This window comes from Carassius auratus, chromosome 43 (assembly GCF_003368295.1).
Source record: "Carassius auratus strain Wakin chromosome 43, ASM336829v1, whole genome shotgun sequence".
In the NCBI taxonomy this organism is placed as follows: domain Eukaryota; kingdom Metazoa; phylum Chordata; class Actinopteri; order Cypriniformes; family Cyprinidae; genus Carassius; species Carassius auratus.
Window position 1 is genome coordinate 5,618,802 of NC_039285.1, and position 20,697 is coordinate 5,639,498.

At 35.6% G+C, this 20,697-nt stretch overlaps 1 protein-coding gene across 1 annotated transcript; it reads right to left on the reverse strand.

Moving 5' to 3' along the window:
• Position 1: 1 nt before the first annotated feature.
• On the reverse strand, positions 2–20,355 carry LOC113061537 (ras and EF-hand domain-containing protein homolog). Its single transcript, XM_026230710.1, has 18 exons — positions 20,100–20,355; positions 15,383–15,634; positions 11,779–11,890; positions 11,471–11,660; positions 10,089–10,235; positions 9,309–9,399; positions 8,847–8,942; positions 7,334–7,521; positions 6,414–6,485; positions 6,279–6,324; positions 6,088–6,179; positions 5,516–5,867; positions 5,025–5,157; positions 4,583–4,664; positions 4,344–4,458; positions 3,131–3,232; positions 2,747–2,823; positions 2–1,226 (listed from the first exon to the last, which is right to left on the reverse strand). The coding sequence occupies exons 2-18, from the start codon at positions 15,569–15,571 to the stop codon at positions 1,142–1,144; spliced, it is 2,169 nt and encodes a 722-aa protein (XP_026086495.1). The 5' UTR covers positions 15,572–15,634; positions 20,100–20,355; the 3' UTR covers positions 2–1,141.
• Between the last annotated feature and the right edge of the window lie 342 nt (positions 20,356–20,697).

Sequence of the window (20,697 nt, forward strand, 5' to 3'; positions counted from 1 at the left end):
TTTTAATAACACTTCACTCAAAATACATTTCTATTTAGTATTTACACATTACACATGTACATAACAAAGCAGGATCATATATAAGACTAAATGACAGAGTGGAAAAACTGTGCTTAAATCTAGTGTTATTCTGCCCAGGTGTCATACAGTAGTTGTGATAGATAGGTTATGTGTGAATCAATATGAAATCTCAAGTTACAGATCAAGAATCATATTGTGATTACTGAAAAACTTGAGAAAACACAGCATAGCCTTTATCTCAAATGTGCATAAATCCACTCTCAATTACAATTAATGCATTTCTAATTATTTAGATTAACGATGAACATCAACTGCTGTGAGACATTTTGAACTGATTTAACACTGAATGCATTAAATACTAAATACAGACTAATATATATATATATATACAAACACACATTACTGTTGCCACAATACATAAAATACAAAAAGTAATCTGAAATCAATATTAGACTAAATCTATTTATACAGATCATTGGTTTATTCAGTACTGTAAAGCGAACAACACTGAATCCTGTTAAAACCGAATCCTTATGCAAACCTTATGTTGGTTGCATGGCAGTGTATTAAAAATATTCATGCTGATTACAGCAATTAGAGCCATTTTTCAGAATATGTCTTCTTGCTAGGAATAATAAAGGAATAAGTCAATTCATCATAAGTAATAAATAACACATTTGTGCAAATGACTGTGCTGTAAACAAACTAGCATGTAGGAGCTTATTTTGCTCATTTAAAACATACTTTCTTAGACCTTCATATTAAAAAGATAAATTACAACAACTGTCAATACAAAAATAAAGGTTTGTTTACTTCAATAGTGTGATGGCTGATTTAAACGACCTTAACAGGGAAACGTTTGACAACTGTAGTAATATACAAAACTATAGTGCTCTACTTAAAGCCCTATACCTAATTGATATTGTAAAAATTGTCTGTTTCACACTGTAAAGAGGTACCGGTACTGGTATATAAAAAGAACAGACAATTTGAACTCCACAGTGGACATACAAAAAGAGAATGGGGGGTTGGGGGCAGATCAGCATTAACACCAAACCATACTAAAATGCAGAAGCAAAAAAGGTTGGAAAGATCTGTAGTGTTTATGGATGACTTTCTACTAGCAGCAGGACTTCTTCTTAGCGTGGCTATCTACTAGTGACACGGTTTTCTCTTTTTCTCTGTCCTCTCGGTCTTTCAGAACTCTAACAGAGAGAAAAGAGTAACACTTATAAGTTGCAGTACAACCAAAATAAAATTGTACAGAGAATACCTGGCTGTTAATGTGACTGCATATGCACTGATAGTAAAATTTGTTATGCCAGAAGTCAATTCATGTGCATATTGCACTCAAAACTGGAATACAATGGTTTAAAAACTTACAATAATACTGCCTGAACTAACACATAATAGTCAGGGTTATTGTTTTTTATTGTGTTATAGTTATAAAGTTCAAATACTATATTACAATAGTTTCATTATTTTAAATGTGTTGTTTTTCGTTTTAGTAATATTTTATGGTTTTGTAATTCTTAGTATATATAATCGCTTACATTTATTCATTTTAGTTGTAGTAATTTTAGTCACTCTCTCAGGTGGAACTTATTTCAGTTATTGCCAAGCCAACACTACATTCATCTTATATATCGTAGTTTATATTTTATTCCAGCTTTATTTCAATTACCGAAATAAAAGATTTTGAAGAGATTTAGCTAAAGGGTTCATATGAAGCAATTTCATGTTTTCTTTTGTCTTTGGAGTGTTAAAAGCAGTTTTAAAGGCGTAACATTTCCGTCACAAACTTGAGGTATTCGGCCAATCACAATGCATTAGACAGCTGGCCAATCAGAGCACACCATGCTTTTCATAACGATGAGCTTTGTAAAAATTGAAGCATTTTAAAAAGGCGGGGCATAGAGGAGCAACAATAATATACAGTATGTAGGAAAAAAAAAACATAAAAAAACCCTAAAACATTCCATTACACCAAATACACAAAATAATGTCACATGACCCCTTTAATAACAACACAAGAACAGATGTGCTTACAAAGTACAAGCTACTACAATAGTAATTAAAAATGCACTTGCAAAGTAAGGTTGGTGGCATAGAATGCTTGAAAGATATTGAGTTTTAAGGAATTACAGCAATGCAGTTCTTGGCCAGATTAAACTGCAAAGTGGACCAACATATGTCACCCTGGACCACAAAACCAGTCTAAAGTGTCAATTTTTCGAAATTTAGATTCATACATAATCTGAAAGATGCATAAATAAGCTTGATAAGATCAATGTATGATTTATTAGGATCTGATAATATTTGTCTGAGATACAACTGTTTGAATATCTGGAATCTGAGGGTGCAAAGAAAGTCAAAATACTGAGAAAATACAAATGAATTCTAAGCAATACATATTACTAAACAAAAATTAAGTTTTGATATATTTACCATAGGAAATGTACAAAATATCTTCATGGAACATGATCTTTACTTAATATCCTAATGATTTTTGGCATTAAAAAAAAACAATCAATAATTTTTACCCGTACAATGTTTTTTTTTTTTTTTTTTGGCTATTGCTAAAAATATACCCCAACGACTTAAGACTTGTGGTCCAGGGTCACATATATACTTTTATACTTGTAGGCAAAAATCTGGCGTGCCTGTGTTCAAAAGCAGTCTTTTGTATACTCAGCAGAAAATAAATTGGTTAACCACCTCTTACCTTGCCATGTGGATCATGGACTCGGTCACATTGTTGCTTGAAAAAGCACTGCACTCATAGAAAATTAACTGAAAGTCCTGAAAGAGTGACAAGAAAATGTCAAAATAAGGTACTTTTATAATAACGAGTAATTCTTACTTTGTCATTCAGTGTGGGTTTTTTTATCTGCTGAGTTCTTGCAACAGTAACGGACAGGAAGCCACATATTGCATCTTCATTGTAACTACACAAGTAAAGGACAGAAAACTTCCTCAGAATGCCCGTCACAGCCGAATACTCATTCAGCCCTGAGTCAGTTCTTTAACTTGTTCGTTTCAAGACCGCCATGCTTAAAATGTTTATTGGTGATCGATTAGTGCCACTCCAGGGCCCAGATTCACTCACCTTGGCTAATTTCTCAGCCAATCCCAATGGAACCTCTCTCTGTCCATCTAGATCAGTCTTGTTCCCCAGGAGCATGATGGGAATGTCCTCACCTGCTCCCTCCTGTAAGATGGAGAAAGATAAAGACTTCCCATTAAAACTAATGCACTGTATACAAATACCGTATTTTTCGCATTATAAGTCACACTTTTTTTCATAGTTTGGCTGGTCCTGTGACTTATAGTCAGGTTCGATTTATTTATCAAAATTAATTTGACATGAACCAAGAGAAATGAACTAAGAGACCTGAACCAAGAGAAAACATTACCGTCTACAGCCGCCAGAGGGCGCTCTATACTGCTCAGTGCTCCTGTAGTCTACCACTGAAGACATAGAGCGCCCTCTCGTGGCTGTAGACGGTAATGTTTTCTCTTGGCTCTTGCTCTAAATAAATGCGACTTAAAGTCCAGTGCAACTTATATATGTTTTTTTCCTCGTCATGACGTATTTTTGGACTGATGCGACTTATACTCAGGTGCGACTTATAGTCCGAAAAATACGGTAGATATATCTAATTTATGACCCTGGACCACAAAACCAGTCTTAAGTGTCCATTTTTCGAAATTGAGATTTATTCATCATCTGAAAGCTGAATAAATAATATTTCCATTGATATATAGTTGATTAGGATAGGACCATATTTGGCTGAGATACAAATATTTGAAAATCTGTAATCTGAGGGTGCAAAAAAAATCTAAATACTGAGAAAATCACCTTTAAAGTTGTGCAAATGAATTCTTAGCAAATGCATATTACTAATCAAAAAATATTTTTACAAATTTACAAAATATCTTCATGGAACATGATCCTTACTTACTATCCTAATGATTTTTGCTATAAAAGAAAAACCGATAATTTTGACCCATTTAATTTTTTTTTTTGGCTATTGCTACAAACAAAAATCATTCAGATATGCTGTTTGGTGCTCAAGAAACATTTCTCATTATAATCAATGTTGAAGACCTGTGTGCTTTTTCTTAGCTTTGTGGAATCATGACACCTTTTTTAGGATCTCTTGATGAATATAATTAGTAGATATTTATTTGTAACATTATAAATGTCTTTACACTTTTGATCAATTTAAAACACATAAATATGAAATATTTAGGTGTATGTGTACATATGTCTAAATATGATCATTTACTCAGAAGGAAAGTGGATATGAATCACTCGCCTGCACGCTGACCAGCCACTGTCTCACTGCTGTGAACGTCTGCTCATTAGTGATGTCATACACCACTACCACACCATCAGCCTTGCGAAAAAACTGCTTAGTGATGCTGCGATACCTGCAATCCCCAGAATAATACCATCTTCAGCATTCCCTTCTTTTAGTAGTTAGAAGACGCAATGAAGCAATCAGTCAACACACATTAAGACTATTAATAGAAATCCAATAAAAACATCACTCACCTTTCCTGTCCTGCTGTGTCCCACATTTGCAAGGCTACCTGGCTGTTGTCCACTGTCAGAGTCTTCACACTGTAGTCAATACCTGCACACGTCAAGACAAGAAAGTCAGTCTGAAGGAGGAAATAAGTTTCTGCCATTTAATGTTTTCCTGCTTTTGATTCCATCCCAGAAGAAGCTCCATACATACAAGACCTGACTAAAGGCCAGACAGAATTGATTTGTGGTATCAGTCAATACCAAGTTATTGATGAATGTTTACAATCAGTAAATAACAGACCCAAGAACACAACCTGTGAACTCACACCCAAAGACATACAGTAGTTTGGAGGAGCATGATTAAAATGTTCATTTTGGGTTAACAAATGCCTTAAAACTGAGGCTAATCAGGTTAAATAAAAAATACCCCTAGACACTAGTAAATATGTAAAGAAAGGCTACTTACCTACAGTAGCACATGTACCAGAGTGGAAACAGTTGTCACAGAAGCGACGTAGAAGAGATGTTTTTCCCACACTAGAATTCCCCACCATAACAATCTTGAACAGACGATCTGGACCTGAACTGGTCCCTTCCTCCTAGAAAAAGACAAAAAGAGACTATGATTAAGGAAAGAGGAAAAAAGCATTAGTCTGTAGGATACTTGTGTCCCAAATGCTTATATTTTATACTAAAGTTCCAAATTGTTCATTTTAGGTTCCCCAAAAGCCTTTCTGTGAACAGCTCTTAAAATAACTATTTTTGAACTTAGTGTGCAGAAGTATTTCAATAGTGAACTTTATTGCACTATAAAGAACCTTTTGCACAATGAAAATGTTCCATGGGTGTTCGAGGTCCCTCATCGATGCCAATCAAGAACCATTACTTTGAGAGTGTACTCATTTTGAAACCTCAACAAATTTCTGAGGTTCAGAGCAAATCGAGCTGTTTTCTCACCGACTGCACTGTCTCTTTGCCCACAGGCTGTCCTCTGGGTGAGGTGGGTGTGGGTGCGACTCCTGGAGGAGGTGAAACGGAGGTCGGAGTGCTGGTTGTGGGGTAAATGTTGCTCATTTGGAGGTCCATGCCCTCTTCCAACTCTTCATCTTCACTCCATTCTCGGAGTTGGGCCTGATAACCCTGTTGAAGGAGTTGAGGAAGATGGTCCTCTTCGATGGAGATGATCCTCTGGAGCTTGTGTTTTGATGGAGGTCGTGCATCTACCATGTCCTCCAGGTCCATACTGTGGCCATTTACGCCAATCACGTTCTTCCGCTTCGACTGCGGCAGAACCTCTTCATCCTCATCGCTTGAGAAGACAACAACCACATAATACCTTTTTAGATTACTCATCCCAAAAATAAATAAGAAAACATCTCATTGTGGTCATCACAATAAGCTTTGATTAAATTCAAGTCTAAAATGAATACCTCTTTTATCTTAGGAGAATCAGACCTTTTAGATTTTGCAGATTCATTGTATCTTTTCATCTTGAGGAGTGTACAGATGACATTTTCACACAGCCTTACCTCTTAAATGACTGCTTCCGCTCAGAGTGCTTCATAGTAATTGATTCAGACCTCTGTTTCCATGAGAGTTTTGCAGCAGAAGTATTTGGTTTCTGAAAGAAAGAAAACGATGATTTGAAATTGACTCAAATCGTTCAAATGCAGGATCAGTATTTACAACAATGTCTAATACAACGTCCACAAGAACCTACTTGATAGCACATGTCTCTTTCATCTCGTAAGTGTTTGTTCATTTCTCTAGGAGGAATAAAACAGAACACATGTCAAATCTGGGATGACACAAAGACATGCACCTTTCTTTATATTGTACTGTAGTTATTTCTTACCGTAGCAAATCAAGCTGCTTAAGAAGACTTGCCCTCTCTCTATGTAGGCTTTCTGTAACTCTATAAATCTCCCTGCAGAAAACACAAACTCTTTTAATGATAATGTGTTTAGTACTTTTTTAATGATACTGTGTGCAGTACTAACAACACATCAAACAAGGGACAAAATGTACTATTTCACTAAGTGGCCATTATGAAACACCAGCTTTCCAAAAACTAAAAAATACATTATTACATTTGTACTTCTAATACATTTTAATATGAAATAAATTATGATATATTACTTATGATTTTTTTTACATTTTGTATCAAATACACTAATGTGAATAAGGGACAAAATAATGACAATTACAAAAATAATGAAAAATAAATAATGACAAAAAAAAAAAAAAAAACATAACATTAATTGTGAGTAATGATTTTAAATACAGTCGTGAAAGTAATGATATAAGATAGACTTAATTCTCTTTATGCAATATATGATAGGTAAAAATTGTTAGCCTGGATGCAATGTAAGCCGCTTTGGATAAAAGTGTCTGCTAAATGCATACATTTAATTTTTTAATTAAATTTTATATATATATATATATATATATATATATATATATATATATATATATATATATATATTCTCATGTGCAAAATGTGGAGATGTGACCCTGATATGCGTTGAACAGTGTAAAATTCATGTTTTAGAAATAAAAAACATTAAATTATATTATATTAAATTGCATTGTATTACATTTTATATTATATATATATATATAAAAAAAAAAGTTTCACAAAAAAAAAAGAAAAAAAAGAAGCTTATCTCATGTAAAAAAATAAAAATAAAAAAATTTCACTTTTTGAGATTGATTACGTTTATACACTATGTCCAAAACATGCATATATGCAATATATATATATATCTTCCTCACATCTCTCTCTCCTCGTTCAGGCGCGAGGCCTGTTCCTGCAGCAGCATGAGTTGCTCCTGGGCCAGACTCAGCTCCTGGGTGGTGTGCTCCAGCTCACGGCCCAAGTCCTCATTATACTGCTTGAGTTTAACATTCTCCACGGCCGTCTCCCGCTGCTCGCTGTGCAGCTCTCGACACTGATGCTCCAGCTGACCGACATCACACAAACACACATGTACTAATGAAACAATCAAATCGTGCTGGATTACTGGACCATCAGGTTTTACACAAATGTGTGGCCTTCATACCAGCCATGTATATTAACACCACTGTCCTTGGAAGGATGGCCTTGGAAATGTTATTGTGAGTGTTTGGCTGGGACATTGTGAGAGAAAGAATTGATAAGAAAGCTCTAACACTCATGCTATGTTGCTAAATATAGACAAAAACAGGAGCAAACATACAGCACCACACTTCAGCTCCTCACAGCAGAAAAGCAGTTCTGCTTGCTTTTGCACAACGCTGCATAACCAATAATAGAACGAATATGCTTTAGCTGTTCACAAATGTGAAGAGAAGAAAATGAAGCTTTTAATGACAGAGGCAAATGAGGCATTAAGACTTTGTTACTTCCTGTTAATTCATTAGCACGGAAAGGTTTTGCTGGGTTGTGTCTATTGTGTGTATAGATCAGCATCTATTTTTGTGTGCGTCAGCACAATCAGGTGTGGTTTACTAAAACTTGAACACAAATTTCCAGCAAATGATCAACACCTGGAGATTATGTTGAACAATCAGAGTAATACAAGAGAAACTTCTGAGCATTAAGACTTATATTTGAGTAAAAGTCCTTAAAAAGTCAATGTTAGCTTGTTCTTGAGCTCAGGTTACAGCCTTTTCTTGATCTTTCACTAGGACTTAAACCCTTACAGGAAATAATCTACCCATCTGAAAATAAATGAAAGGGGTATTATGAGCAATAACACTGGGCAATAGGAGCTAAAATTTGTGGACTATTATAGCCTATATATCTTGGTATAATAAATCATATTACATTCTAAATGTAACATTGCAATCTAAAAACTAAAATTATCCTTTAAAAGTAAAAAAAAAAGAAAGTAATTAAAGCCCGAGTGCGAGCCTATACTACTATAAACTATAGGCTATTAAGAGAGAAATGAAACGCAGAAATTATTTTAATGCAAAAAAAAAAAAAAAAGAAATAAAAATGCTCTGATTGGTTGCACTCTTCATCTTTTTGTGTTGCTTGTTTTGAATAATGCGCGTGGACAGAGGAGTCACTAGATTTTTGCATAGTTTAGAGTGACAAATCATACCAGCGTACTTTGAGGACAAAATGCGTGTCTGCTATGCAAAATGTGTACATGTTGGAGGTCTGCGGTAGATTGTCATTTCCTTAGATGTATTATTCTATACAAAATGCATTATTAAAATAGTTACTAGGTGTGCAATGTCTTCATAATTATTACTAGTTAAACTGGTTTAGCGACAAGCAAAGGAACTTGTGACCCACCCGTTTCTGTTTGTTAGAAAGAATTTCCAGCTCTTTCTCTTTGGTGGAAAGCTGATGCTCCATGTCCTGACTGCGAGACAAGAACCGCTCAGAATCCTGGAGAATACACAGATCACATGACACATACAATTTACCCTGGTACATAGCAACAGTTAGTGTTTCTACTGTAAAATCATAAATGATCAATCATAAATCACATATTGGGATTGCTAGTTTAAGAACCTTTCAGAACTGTTTTTTATTTATTTTGTTTTAGTTTGATATTGACAGTGGGTGTTCTGGGTGATTCTTTCTTGACCCAACAAAAAAGATCCCTTTTCCCAAATTTGGACTATACTCTGGTCTCATATGTAAAAGAGTAATCTTTTTATAGTCTTCATTAGGTTTAATTAAGTACACAACTTAAGGTAACACTCAAGGTTTGGAATTTGTTCAAATGACCAACTGCAATAATTGTTTCACCTCTAAAAGTATCCTGTCTTTCTCATTCTTGATCTGTTGCTCCATTTCTTCATACAGCCTCTGGATTTCATCATCATGTGTCGCCGCTTTCCTACGAAAGACGTCAGGATCACTCAAAAAGCTTTTTAGTCACTTAGTCAAATGAAAGAATGAAACACTATTCATTGGGTCAATGGAACAGACGTCATTCAAAAAGCATTTATTCTTTGCCAGTTGATTCAGAAGTGATTTATCTTTTGTTAACTTACTCCAATGCTTTTTTTTTTTTTTTGGTTTGCTAGGAGACATTTTAAGTTTTCTTATTAAACTTACATAACAAATCAAGTGGCAAAGGCACAGTAGACAAGCAAAATGGGATTCATATAGTGGGCTGACACTCAAAAATGTATGAATGTCACAGAATAGATAAAATATTTTATATATTTATTTATGCATTTAGCAGACGCTTTTATCCAAAGTGACTTACATTGCATTCAAGCTAACAATTTTCTCCTAACGTGTTCCCAGGGATTCGAACCCCCAACCTTGCGCTTGCTAACGCAATGCTCTACCAGTTGAGCTACAGGAACACTATAAAAATCAGCCAAAAGAAAGGCTGGAAAAAGTATTTAAATGCTTTCTGATTTTGTGATTATTGTAACATTCTAGTTGTCTCTACCATTACTTTTGGTCAATTTGAATGGATCCTTGCTGAATTAAAATTATAAGAATAATATCTTACTGACCTTAAATGGTACCAACATTTATTTATTAAGTTTAGCGTCTTAATTGACATCTGACCTTTTAAGGGCCGTCTCCATCTCTTTCTTCTCCTGGTTGGCCTCTTTGATTTGATAAGTGACCCTGGCAAGAAACTCCTCAAAATTGGACAGGAGGTGAGGCTCATCTTTTCTAAGCTGCACCCAAAGACTCCGCACCTCTCCTGGTCTGAGACATCAAAACACAAGAACAGCATCATTTAGTTCACCAAATTATAGTTTGCGAAAAAAAAAAAAAAAAAAAACTCCACAAAAATGTGCTCCACTGTTAAAAATAACTATAAATGTCTGGCCACAGTCTGATGAATTCAAAAATTTAGTTTTTACAAAAAATACTTTCAGTACAGTAACACAGGTCTTGGTAATTTTCTGTTGCAATAGGTCTCCTGAAAGAAGATGAAAATTGCACATCATGATTTTGTGGAAATACAGTAGAAGAAAAAAACAACAACAATGCTGCTTTTATCACACAGCAAAATGAAACTGACTGTATAAAAGATGGAACCAGAATCTAATCCACACTGTCAGCTCCCCTTTGAAAAAGCAATAACCGTACATAAGGATTACATTCCGTCAGAAGGATGAACAATTTATAACTGATGCCTTCCACCATCACCGTTTGCCTTTTAGGAGTGGCGGTATTTACTGAAAGTGCATCTGGTCATGTGTTACAAAAATGGGCTTAACACACCATATGGTCAATGAGATGACAAGAACAGATCTTTATCAAACTCCTTTGGTCTTATCAAAAATGTTGTGTCTTCCTTTGGGAATGTGCTCTGTCTAATTAATTAATTTATTTAACACCATATCAGCAGCAACATTATTTTATTGGCAAACAAACTTAAAGTAGATCGTAAGATAATCATAATAATAATCAATTTACTAAATGAAACTATTATATACTGTGTTAATGTGTGTATATACATATATACTGTATAAAAATATAATGTAATAATATTTTTTCTAGAAAAATCTAACAACTAAATAAGCTTTAACAATTTGATACTTGATAGAAAACCTACATTTTTCTCAGGAGAAGAAGAAAAGAGTATGGCGTCTTTGACTATCGATTGGTTTTGGTGATATTTGTATTGTACACATAGCTGATTAAATTCTCATGCCTTTTCCATTTTGGTGTGAAGTCGCATTTAAATGAAATCTAAATGATATTTTAATATATTGTGCTTTATAGCATGAAAACAGCATCTTGTTGTAGTTCCATGCAAGAATACTTCTAAGAATGTATAAATCATACAACTGAAATGTATAACAACCTAAAAATGAATATTCATTTTTAGGCTGCAATCTGATTTATACATTAGTGGAAATATTCTTGCATGGAAGTGCACCACAATCACACTATCGGTTTGTAATAGTGTGGGTGACTGGAATGAGTCTCACTCTTCAAAGATGTTGCTTGCCCCCAGGTTCTCCATTAGCATGCAGAAGTGCTTCTCCTCGTCATCCTCTCCTCTGCTGAGTCTCTCCTCCCATTGGCTTTCATAGAGCACTTCCGGAGTCGTTCCTGAGACCGGCTTCTCATCTGCATGTGGATCTACTGACACCACACCTGGACCAAACATAAATTCACCTGAATGGGAGACATAAATACATTAGCAAACTTTTGAAAGATACAATAATCTATCTATCTATCTATCTATTGTTATTAATGGTTTCTATATGCTGTATAGATTCAAATGCAAACACACTAAAGCCGGAGGAGAACTCCTCGAAGGTCAGATATCCGTTGGCATCTGCGTCCAGAGTATCAAAGACGTTCTCAAGTTCATCAGAACTGAAAGGAAGCTCTCCATTTAACCTCTGCAACAAATGACAAATGATACAGACATGTTATGAAAAGCATATTACATCACCTGAAAATAAGCAAATTGTATACACACACACACACACACACACACACACACACACACTGTATATACTATATATTAAAAACAAACAAACCAACAAACATACTGTATATATATTACACATGAGCAAACATACATACACACATAGATATAAATATGTGTCTGTGTGTGTGTGTGTGTGTGCGTGTGTATGTATATATATATACATATATATATATATATATATATATATATATATATATATATATATGAATGTATGTATGTATGTATTAGGGGTGTAACGGTTCACAAAATTCACGGTTCGGTTCGATACGATACACTGATGTCACGGTTCGGTTCGGTTCGATACGTTTTAGATACAGCAAAATGTAAAAACATCTCAACTTTTCAGAATGCCGCAAGCGCACCGCGGGTCATGTGACAAGAACCAACCAATCAGCTTCATCCTTTCCCGTAACAACGTTGAGAGCTCAGCCAAGATGAAGGATCAGCTGATCATAGTTGTATATGGATTGCAATTTTGAAATAAATTTAGTAGCAGAGCTACTGCAAGCGATTTTTAGAGCTGCAAATCCATTTATCCTTCGCTGAAATTTCCGCGTCTCATGGAGAGAGCACGTCATTGTTGCTTAGCAAAGACAGACGCCTCATGAGCGCTTCTGCCCAAGCGCTTTGGAAAGGAGGAGAAAGACGCGCTTAGCGTTTTCCATGCGTTTTTAGGCACGATATGTGAACGGCCCCTAAGGCGCTCGCTCACTCAGCACGCGCTGAAGGCTCGTTGCAAAATGTCGAATGCCTTTAACAGACCAGAAATATAAGATCCTAAAATAACCAACAGGTCTGGTGTTTGGGTTGGATTCCCTGTAAGCTATAGTTTCTAAATGCTGCAGGGATAGTTTGCTGCGTGCATGTTTCTCCTTTTTTTCGTCTTTTCCCAGATAGTACTGACGCATATATCCCAGATATTCCCGCTGGTGTTTTTTTTTTTTTTTTTTTTATTCCCGCTGGTGTACCCTGTCATGTTGCAGATGCGACATACCGTTGTTTTTTTATCCACCACTCTCTTGCCATCACCATTATAGCTTAAAGGGAATCCAAAGTGCACCCAAACACCAGACCTGTTGGTTATTGGAGGATCTTCTCATTTCTAGTCTGTTAAACGCATTGGCTATTTTGCAACGAGCCTTCAGCGTGTACTGAGTGAGCGAGCGCCTGCTGAGTAGCCTAACATAAACATATAAGATGGTGTTTTTTTCTTCTTCGGGAGTGTCAGGGGCGTTGCCTGTTACGTTGTTTGGGTTATTGGGCTACCTTGTTGAACGCATATCATTATATTTCTCTCTCTCTCTCTATTTTTTATTTTTTTTTCAAATATAATTAATTACTCCAACGAACCGTTCGGTATACATAATGCGTACCGCGTACCGAACCGAAAGCGTCGTACCGAACGGTTCAATACGAATACGCGTATCGTTACACCCCTAGTATGTATGTATGTATGTACATACATATAAAGTCTATGTATATATAGTGAGTGTATGTATATGTAATATATCTATCTATCTATATATCTATCTATATCTATATATCTATATATCTATCTTTATATACATCTTTTGCCAGGTTATTTGTGTCAAGAGTAGGATCTCAAACTATGTTTTGACACTTTTAAAATGACGCTGACTGTAGATTTCAGTGACGTTTGACAACTTTAAAACACACAGTAAGAACGCTACTACTCTTAGAGAGCAAACAACACACCCTGTGTGGGAACCTGACACATGTTTGCTCAGAAATGTCCCATAAAACACTTCATACTGTATAATTCTATGTGTGACTTTAGCATGGACTTTTGGCATTTCTGTACTTGTAAAAGTCAGTTGTAAAAGCTAACGGACATGTGAAAACCTTTGCGTAAAAATGAGCACAAACTGCAAGACCATCACCCAGTTCCTTGGGTAAACCAAAGTGACAGCTTCTCAAAACAGCAATAAAACTCCTCTTGTGGCTTTTTTAACAGCCGAAGGTTTAGAAAATGCAGCACTTTGAAACCCCAATAGTTTTGTCAGCATTTTCAGCCAGACCAACATGTGGTGGACCCATGATGCAAGTTACTTGCAAGTTACTCATGCAAATGTTTTGTCACGGTCTTCACAATATCATATATACAATCACTTAAGATTTAAATATGTATGAATTTATAGGATCTATTTAATCCAAATGGGTTGAAATAACAAAAGGCATCATTTAAATATAGATTAGGAACCAATGTTTATTAATGCTTTTTCTACAGACACTGGATCAAAGGTGTGATGCTTTTGAAAAAGGCTCTTCAGAGAAAGGCCCGAGAGCCAGATTTCAAAGGAAACCTGTGCAATGAATGGAAAATCTAAGAGGTGATCGAATCTGCACAATAATACAACTGAAGGGGTGGTTTCAAAATGCCCACCACAATTTTAGGATGATCTCACAAGCGCCTCCAATTGTGACACTCCACGAAAAGAGGCTGTACTGAAAATGAACATTTTATATAAATCAACCACATTTATGGACGACTGATGGATCACACACACTATGACCAATTGGTGTAACTGAAAATAAATAAATAAAACATGGTGGTGGTACCATGGTACAATGATGGTATCTGATGCCATATCATGATATTTTAAAACAAAGTATATGAGGCTACTGAATTATTACTATAGTAATGTATGTACGTATTTGCATGACTACTTTACAAGTCCACAGAAAAATAACAAAAACTAATTAAATAAAAAACATTATATATATACAGTTTTATTAATTTTGCAAGAAAAAAATAAAACATACATACGGTTCTGTTAGTTTACATAGACCTTGCAGAAACAGCTAAATGTTAATCATTTTAACAAAATAAGAGTGATCACATACATAATATATATATATATATATATATATATATATATATATATATAATTACATAGTGATTAAATTCACTCCCAAGAAACAATTTTTAGATGATCAAATATTTTAGACCTTAAAATAATTTGAAAATATTTATTGACTATTTAGCTTTTCTTTTCTTTTTTTTTTACTAAACATTTCAATAATATATATATATTATATATAATATTTTCCTAATATTTTCAGGTTTTTCACGACAGTGTGGGAAAAAAAAGAATAGCGCTTAATTACAGAAGCATGTTGTTCTAACTTTAATTTTTTAACTTTTAATTTTTTGTAAGCTAATTACTTTATTCAGATTACTGCTTGTCTTCTGTTGTAAGTAAACAAGTTATAAGGGTTATCAAACACAAATTAGCTCAATTAGCCCATGGTTTGTAGATGATACAATGCCAGGACGACCAGATGACTAGAGACATTTCCTGGGGTTTCCATACTTCTTCACCAATAAAACTCCTTGCCTAATGACAAATCTCATGAATGCCCTTCCCAACATCCTTACCTGCATGTCGCGTCGTGTAATGAAGCCTTTGCCCTCGATGTCACAAATCTGGAAGAACTCTCTGGTCTTCTCAAGCACAGCACTGCAGTCACTGTCATTGGGTGTCCCCTGTCTGTCTTCTCCTCTACGGTGGGATGCCCCGTCCACCGTAGAGCCACAGGTGCTGGAGAAAGACGCCATGCCGTCCATGTGTGTGTGTGTGTGTGTGCGTATGTGTATGTGTGAACTCCACTCTCCTCACATGGGTCAGCCCTTGACAGAAGAGAAGAGAGAACGCTTTTGAGTTACACCACATCACATCCTCTCAGACATCTCTTAGCAACCACCTCTTTAATTAGCAACCACCTCTTTAAACCACAACGAGATCTGCTAGGGATAGGAATATACACTACTGTTCAAAAGTTTGGAGTCATTATAATCTTGATTTTTTTTTTTTTTTTTTAAGAAATCAAAACTTTTGCTATAATTCAGCAAAAGTGCATTAAACTGATCAAAAGGGACAGTAAAGAATTTTACTAAAAAAAAATAGCTTTTTCTATTCATCAAAAAATTATATTACTGTTATTATTTATTTATTTATACATATTGGAACTTATGAAACTTCTTTCAAAAACAAATGATAGGAAAAACTGGTTACCAGGGTGTTTCTACTGTATGTAGTTGCTAAAGTCTAAAGTGTGACTGGTACAGTGGGGGGAATATTTGTTTGATCCCCTGCTGATTTTGTAAGTTTGCCCACTTACAGAGAATTGAAAAACTACAGGGTGTGTAATTTTTATGGTAGGTTTATTTTAATGGATACAGACAGAATATATATATAAAATAAAAATAAAATAAAAAAGTAAAAAAGATTAAACATTATATAAAAGATTTGTCCTGCCAGTTACCCCTAATGTCAGCTCAATAGGTGTATATAAGACACCTGTCCACACAATCTGTATCTTCCATTCCAACTTATCCCACCACCATGCGCTATACCAAAGAGCTGTCAGAGGATGTCAGAGACAAGATTGTAGATCTGCACAAGGCTTGAATGGGCTACAAGAGCATCAGCAAGAAGCTTGGTAAGAAGGAGACAACTGTTGGTGAGCTTATTTGGAAATGGAAGAAATACAAAACAACCATCACGATCTCGTCTCATGGGGTAAAGATGATCATGAAAAAGGGATCAGCCCCGATCTACATGGGAGGAGCTTGTTAATGATCTTAAGGCAGTTGGGACCATATCCACCAAGCAAACCAACAAGGTAACCCACTACACTGCAAAGGACTGAAATCCTGCAGCATCCGCAAGGTCCCTGAACAAGAAGGCACATGTACAGGCATGTTTAAAGTTTGCCAAAGAACATCTAAATTATTGAGAGAAGGCTGGGTAGAAACTGCTGTTGTCAGATAAGACCAAAATTGAGATCTTTGGCATTAACTCGACTCGCTGTGTTTGGAGGGAGAGTATTGCTGACTATGACCCCAAGAACAACATCCCTACAGTCAAGTACGGAGGTGGAAACATTATGCTTTCGGGCTGTTTTTCTGCTAAGGGTACAGGACGACTACACCACATTGAGTCATAGGCGCAGGAAGTGGGGGTGCTGAGGGTGCTGCAGCACCCACTTTTTTTCTGTGGACAACTGTTTAACTGTTGGAAATAATAAAAAAGTGTGGAGTGTCTATTTACATTAAGTGCTAAGAGGTCGCCTTGTTGGCAGACACCAGCTGCACCCACCAATGTGTGATTGGGCTGGTCAAGATTACAAAAGACGTTTATCAATCATCAGATTCAGTGGTGTAGATGATAATGTGTGAGTCATGCTCTTTATGACCCAGGTTCGAATCTGCCTTTCGGCTAACTTTTTTCTCCCTTTTCAAATTTTTTATAAAAAATTTGGAAAAATTCAAAAAATAAAAATAAAGTAATGTAGGTCTAATGTAGGTTAATGTAGGTCTAGGCCTTTTTGTTCCAGTTAGGAGGCATCTATTTAATAATTTAATTTTTTATATATTTTTTTTTAAATAATTTTACAATGTAATACAAAGTTGAGGTTCAGATGATTGCCACTATTTGCAATAAGTAATTAGTAGAATATCCTGCTATATTAACATGTTTAGCGTGTAAATAGGCTATATCGCGTGAGCCCCGTACAACCTGAATCTTTTTTTTTTTTTTTGGTTGGTTGGTTAGTTTTCTGTCTCTATATGTTAAAATAAACCTACGTACCATACAAATTACAGACCCGTTATTTCTTTATAAGTGGGCAAACTTACTAAATCAGCAGGGGATCAAATAAATATTTCCCCCACTGTAGCATGTCGCCATGCTGTAGTTTACTGGGCCAAGTCAAATAATCCCACCTCAACATGATATTCTAGTCCCTAGTATGTCTCGGTCCTTAGACAGCTAGTAGGATAAAGCCAACGGTGACCGTAGATCAGAGGTGCCAAACTCAATTCCTGGAGGGCCTGAGCCCTGCTCCAACACACATACTGTACCATGTAGTTTTCAAATAACCCTGAAGGACTTGACTAGTTGGATCAGGTATCGGTCTAAACTCTGCAGGGCTCCAGCCCTCCAGGAATTGAGTTTGACCCCCCCGACATCGATGTACTCTCAAATATCATATTTGAATCATTGTAAGAAGAATGATTTCTCTAAGTCTTAGCCACTTTAGTGTGTTCTTACTAACAACTTACTAACAACTAAAAATGCTAATCAGCTTGGTAAGAAACTTTGATGCAAAATGAAACAAGTAGATGAAACAGAAGAAATAAATAAATCCATGATAATGATCGCAGCTTTGGGTTTCTAGGCAGATGTGTTGATTAAACTTTTTGTTTACATGTCATAAAAGCCTGAATGGGTGCAATATTGCTTTCCTTTGTCTAAGAAGAAAAGTCGAACGAACTTGGCATTCCTGCTGCACAAAAGTAATTTCAAAGTTTGTAAAGCCCATTAGACCGCAAAGCATCACATCTCACTGACAACAGCTCTTTGATTGCTACAAATCGAGTTAATTGGCTGTAATGTTTGGAACGCAGTCGGCTATATCCTACAATTATGTGTTTGTGTTTAAAAATGCACAGGCAAAAATGTTTCTATCCTTATATTTTCACGGTTGTCTCATGTCTCATGATAAGATATCTAGGTTCCATATTGATTGAATATTTGTTTTTCCTATAAACTGTCACACGAGCAGTGAAACGGTGACAAGTGAAACTATCCTTTATTTTAAAAAGCATGACACCATTTTTCAGCAAAATGTGAATTTTACAACAACAACAAAAAAGTTATAGTGACCTCTTATATGTCAAAAGATTAAGGGAATTTTGACTTCTCAGTTACTGACCCCTTTAAGTCCTCGTCCGTTGAGAATAGCAGAAACTAGTGGACTGGAATACTAGAGTGCACGTCTCTCCTATTTAGTGGAATACAGATGTTATTTGTGCAGTGACCACAAGTTAAAAGTTGATGGGATTGATGGGAGCTGACAAGCCATGCCACATATATGAGAGTGATGATGCGCATTTCCTCTGGGTATTGACCGGGAAAGGCACAAGTTTGCAGTCTCAAACATCTCTCTCTCTCTTTCTCTGAAATAAGGATTATTTCAAATTATTTGTAAATTCTTTACTACATTTCAGGAAAATACAATACTGTATTGCACTAGCCTGACCTAATCCTCCCTCTGTGAACGACCTTCAGAAGGAATATCACTACTGTTTTGCATGAAACCTTTATCTTTGCTGCCAAGTCAATAAAGAGAACAGTGCAGTGTGCCACGATGTTCAAACTGTTTGGGTGCATGGACAGACTTACTAGCTTCACATAAATGCATTTAAAAGTAAAATATGTACAAGAACACTTTTACAAATAGGCACCATTTGCACTTCTGATTCAGCCTAACCTTTTCTAACTAGACATTTTACAATGTATTTGATCTGACAAGAAGTCTCTTAGGTTTCTACTTCTACTAAAAATACACAGGCTATCCCAGAATATTACAGCAAAAAGCATGACCTCATGCAAACATTTACATTTAAAGCATTTGGCAGATGTTTTTAAGCAGCATAGAATACATTTGAGGTATATAACCAGTGAAGGCTCCATCATCCTCACAACCCTACAGAGGATAAGCGGTTTGGCGAACGGCTGGATCTATTTAACACTAAACCTACTGGAATGCTATCTGTGATTCTGAAGTTTAGTGCAAACAGTAGTTTGTGTGTCACTGTAGATTCAACAAAGTTCTTACACTATGCAAACATTTTGTTGTATCAAAACCCAAATGGAAAGCATTTCTTGTCAGTCCAGTTAGACTGCACCTACAATAGTCAAAGACAATGCTTCTTTGCTTAGTGAATCAACTCTTGAATAGTTTCTAAATTTAAAAAAAGAGAACAAAACATCTATTGCGTCACTAAATATACTGTTCTTGAAAGTCCCTTAAAGTGAAATGTAATGTCTGGGACAAAAACAAAGGCAATACACTTTCACAGAGGGACCATAGTGAAAAGAAAAGTCATGTACTACATGAAAACAAACAATATGCATGCAACTTGTAGCAGCTGATGAAAACAGGAACACTTGTTTCCTCCTCTCAATAGGAGACTCATTCACACACTTTCTTTCACACTTCCTGCTCTCAGTTGCCAAAGCACAAAACACATAAATGGTCAAGTTAAACAGGCAGATCAAGGTAAAAAATAACAACCTTTACTGTACCTTTAAATAGGCAGCTGCTGATGTTACTTCATAAAGTCCACCCATAAAGCGACAAACTCTTGTTGAAAAGTACTGTTAAGCGTGAAACTCTCCACAATTGGACATTAAGTTCAAGCAAAGACTGAGACTGAAGTTTAACTGAACGTGCAGAAGATTCTGAAGCTGGAGCTGCTCGCGTTAAGGACTCATGACTACAGAAATCTGCCGACAAGTTTGATCAAACACTCACTTGTGCGCGTTCACAGAGAGGGACTCGCGTCCACGTGGACCTGCATCCGTCTGTTTCTATAGCAACCGAAGAACGCATGCGGAAGTTAGATTTAGATTTTTTTTTTTAATCACAAAGAAGTACAATCCAAAAAGAACGAGTCAGATATAATCCATGGTTGTACAGTTTAGAGTATGTGAAATAACAAATAACAACAACAAGGTGAACATGTAAAATTTAAATAGAAAACAAACAAACAAACAAACACTAAATACGAAGACAAAGAGTATTATACATAAATAATAAATAAATGTAGTTACGTGAATTAATTTAAATTTACGCATGGTGGAATAATAAAAAAAAAAAATAATAATAATTTTCAAATGAATC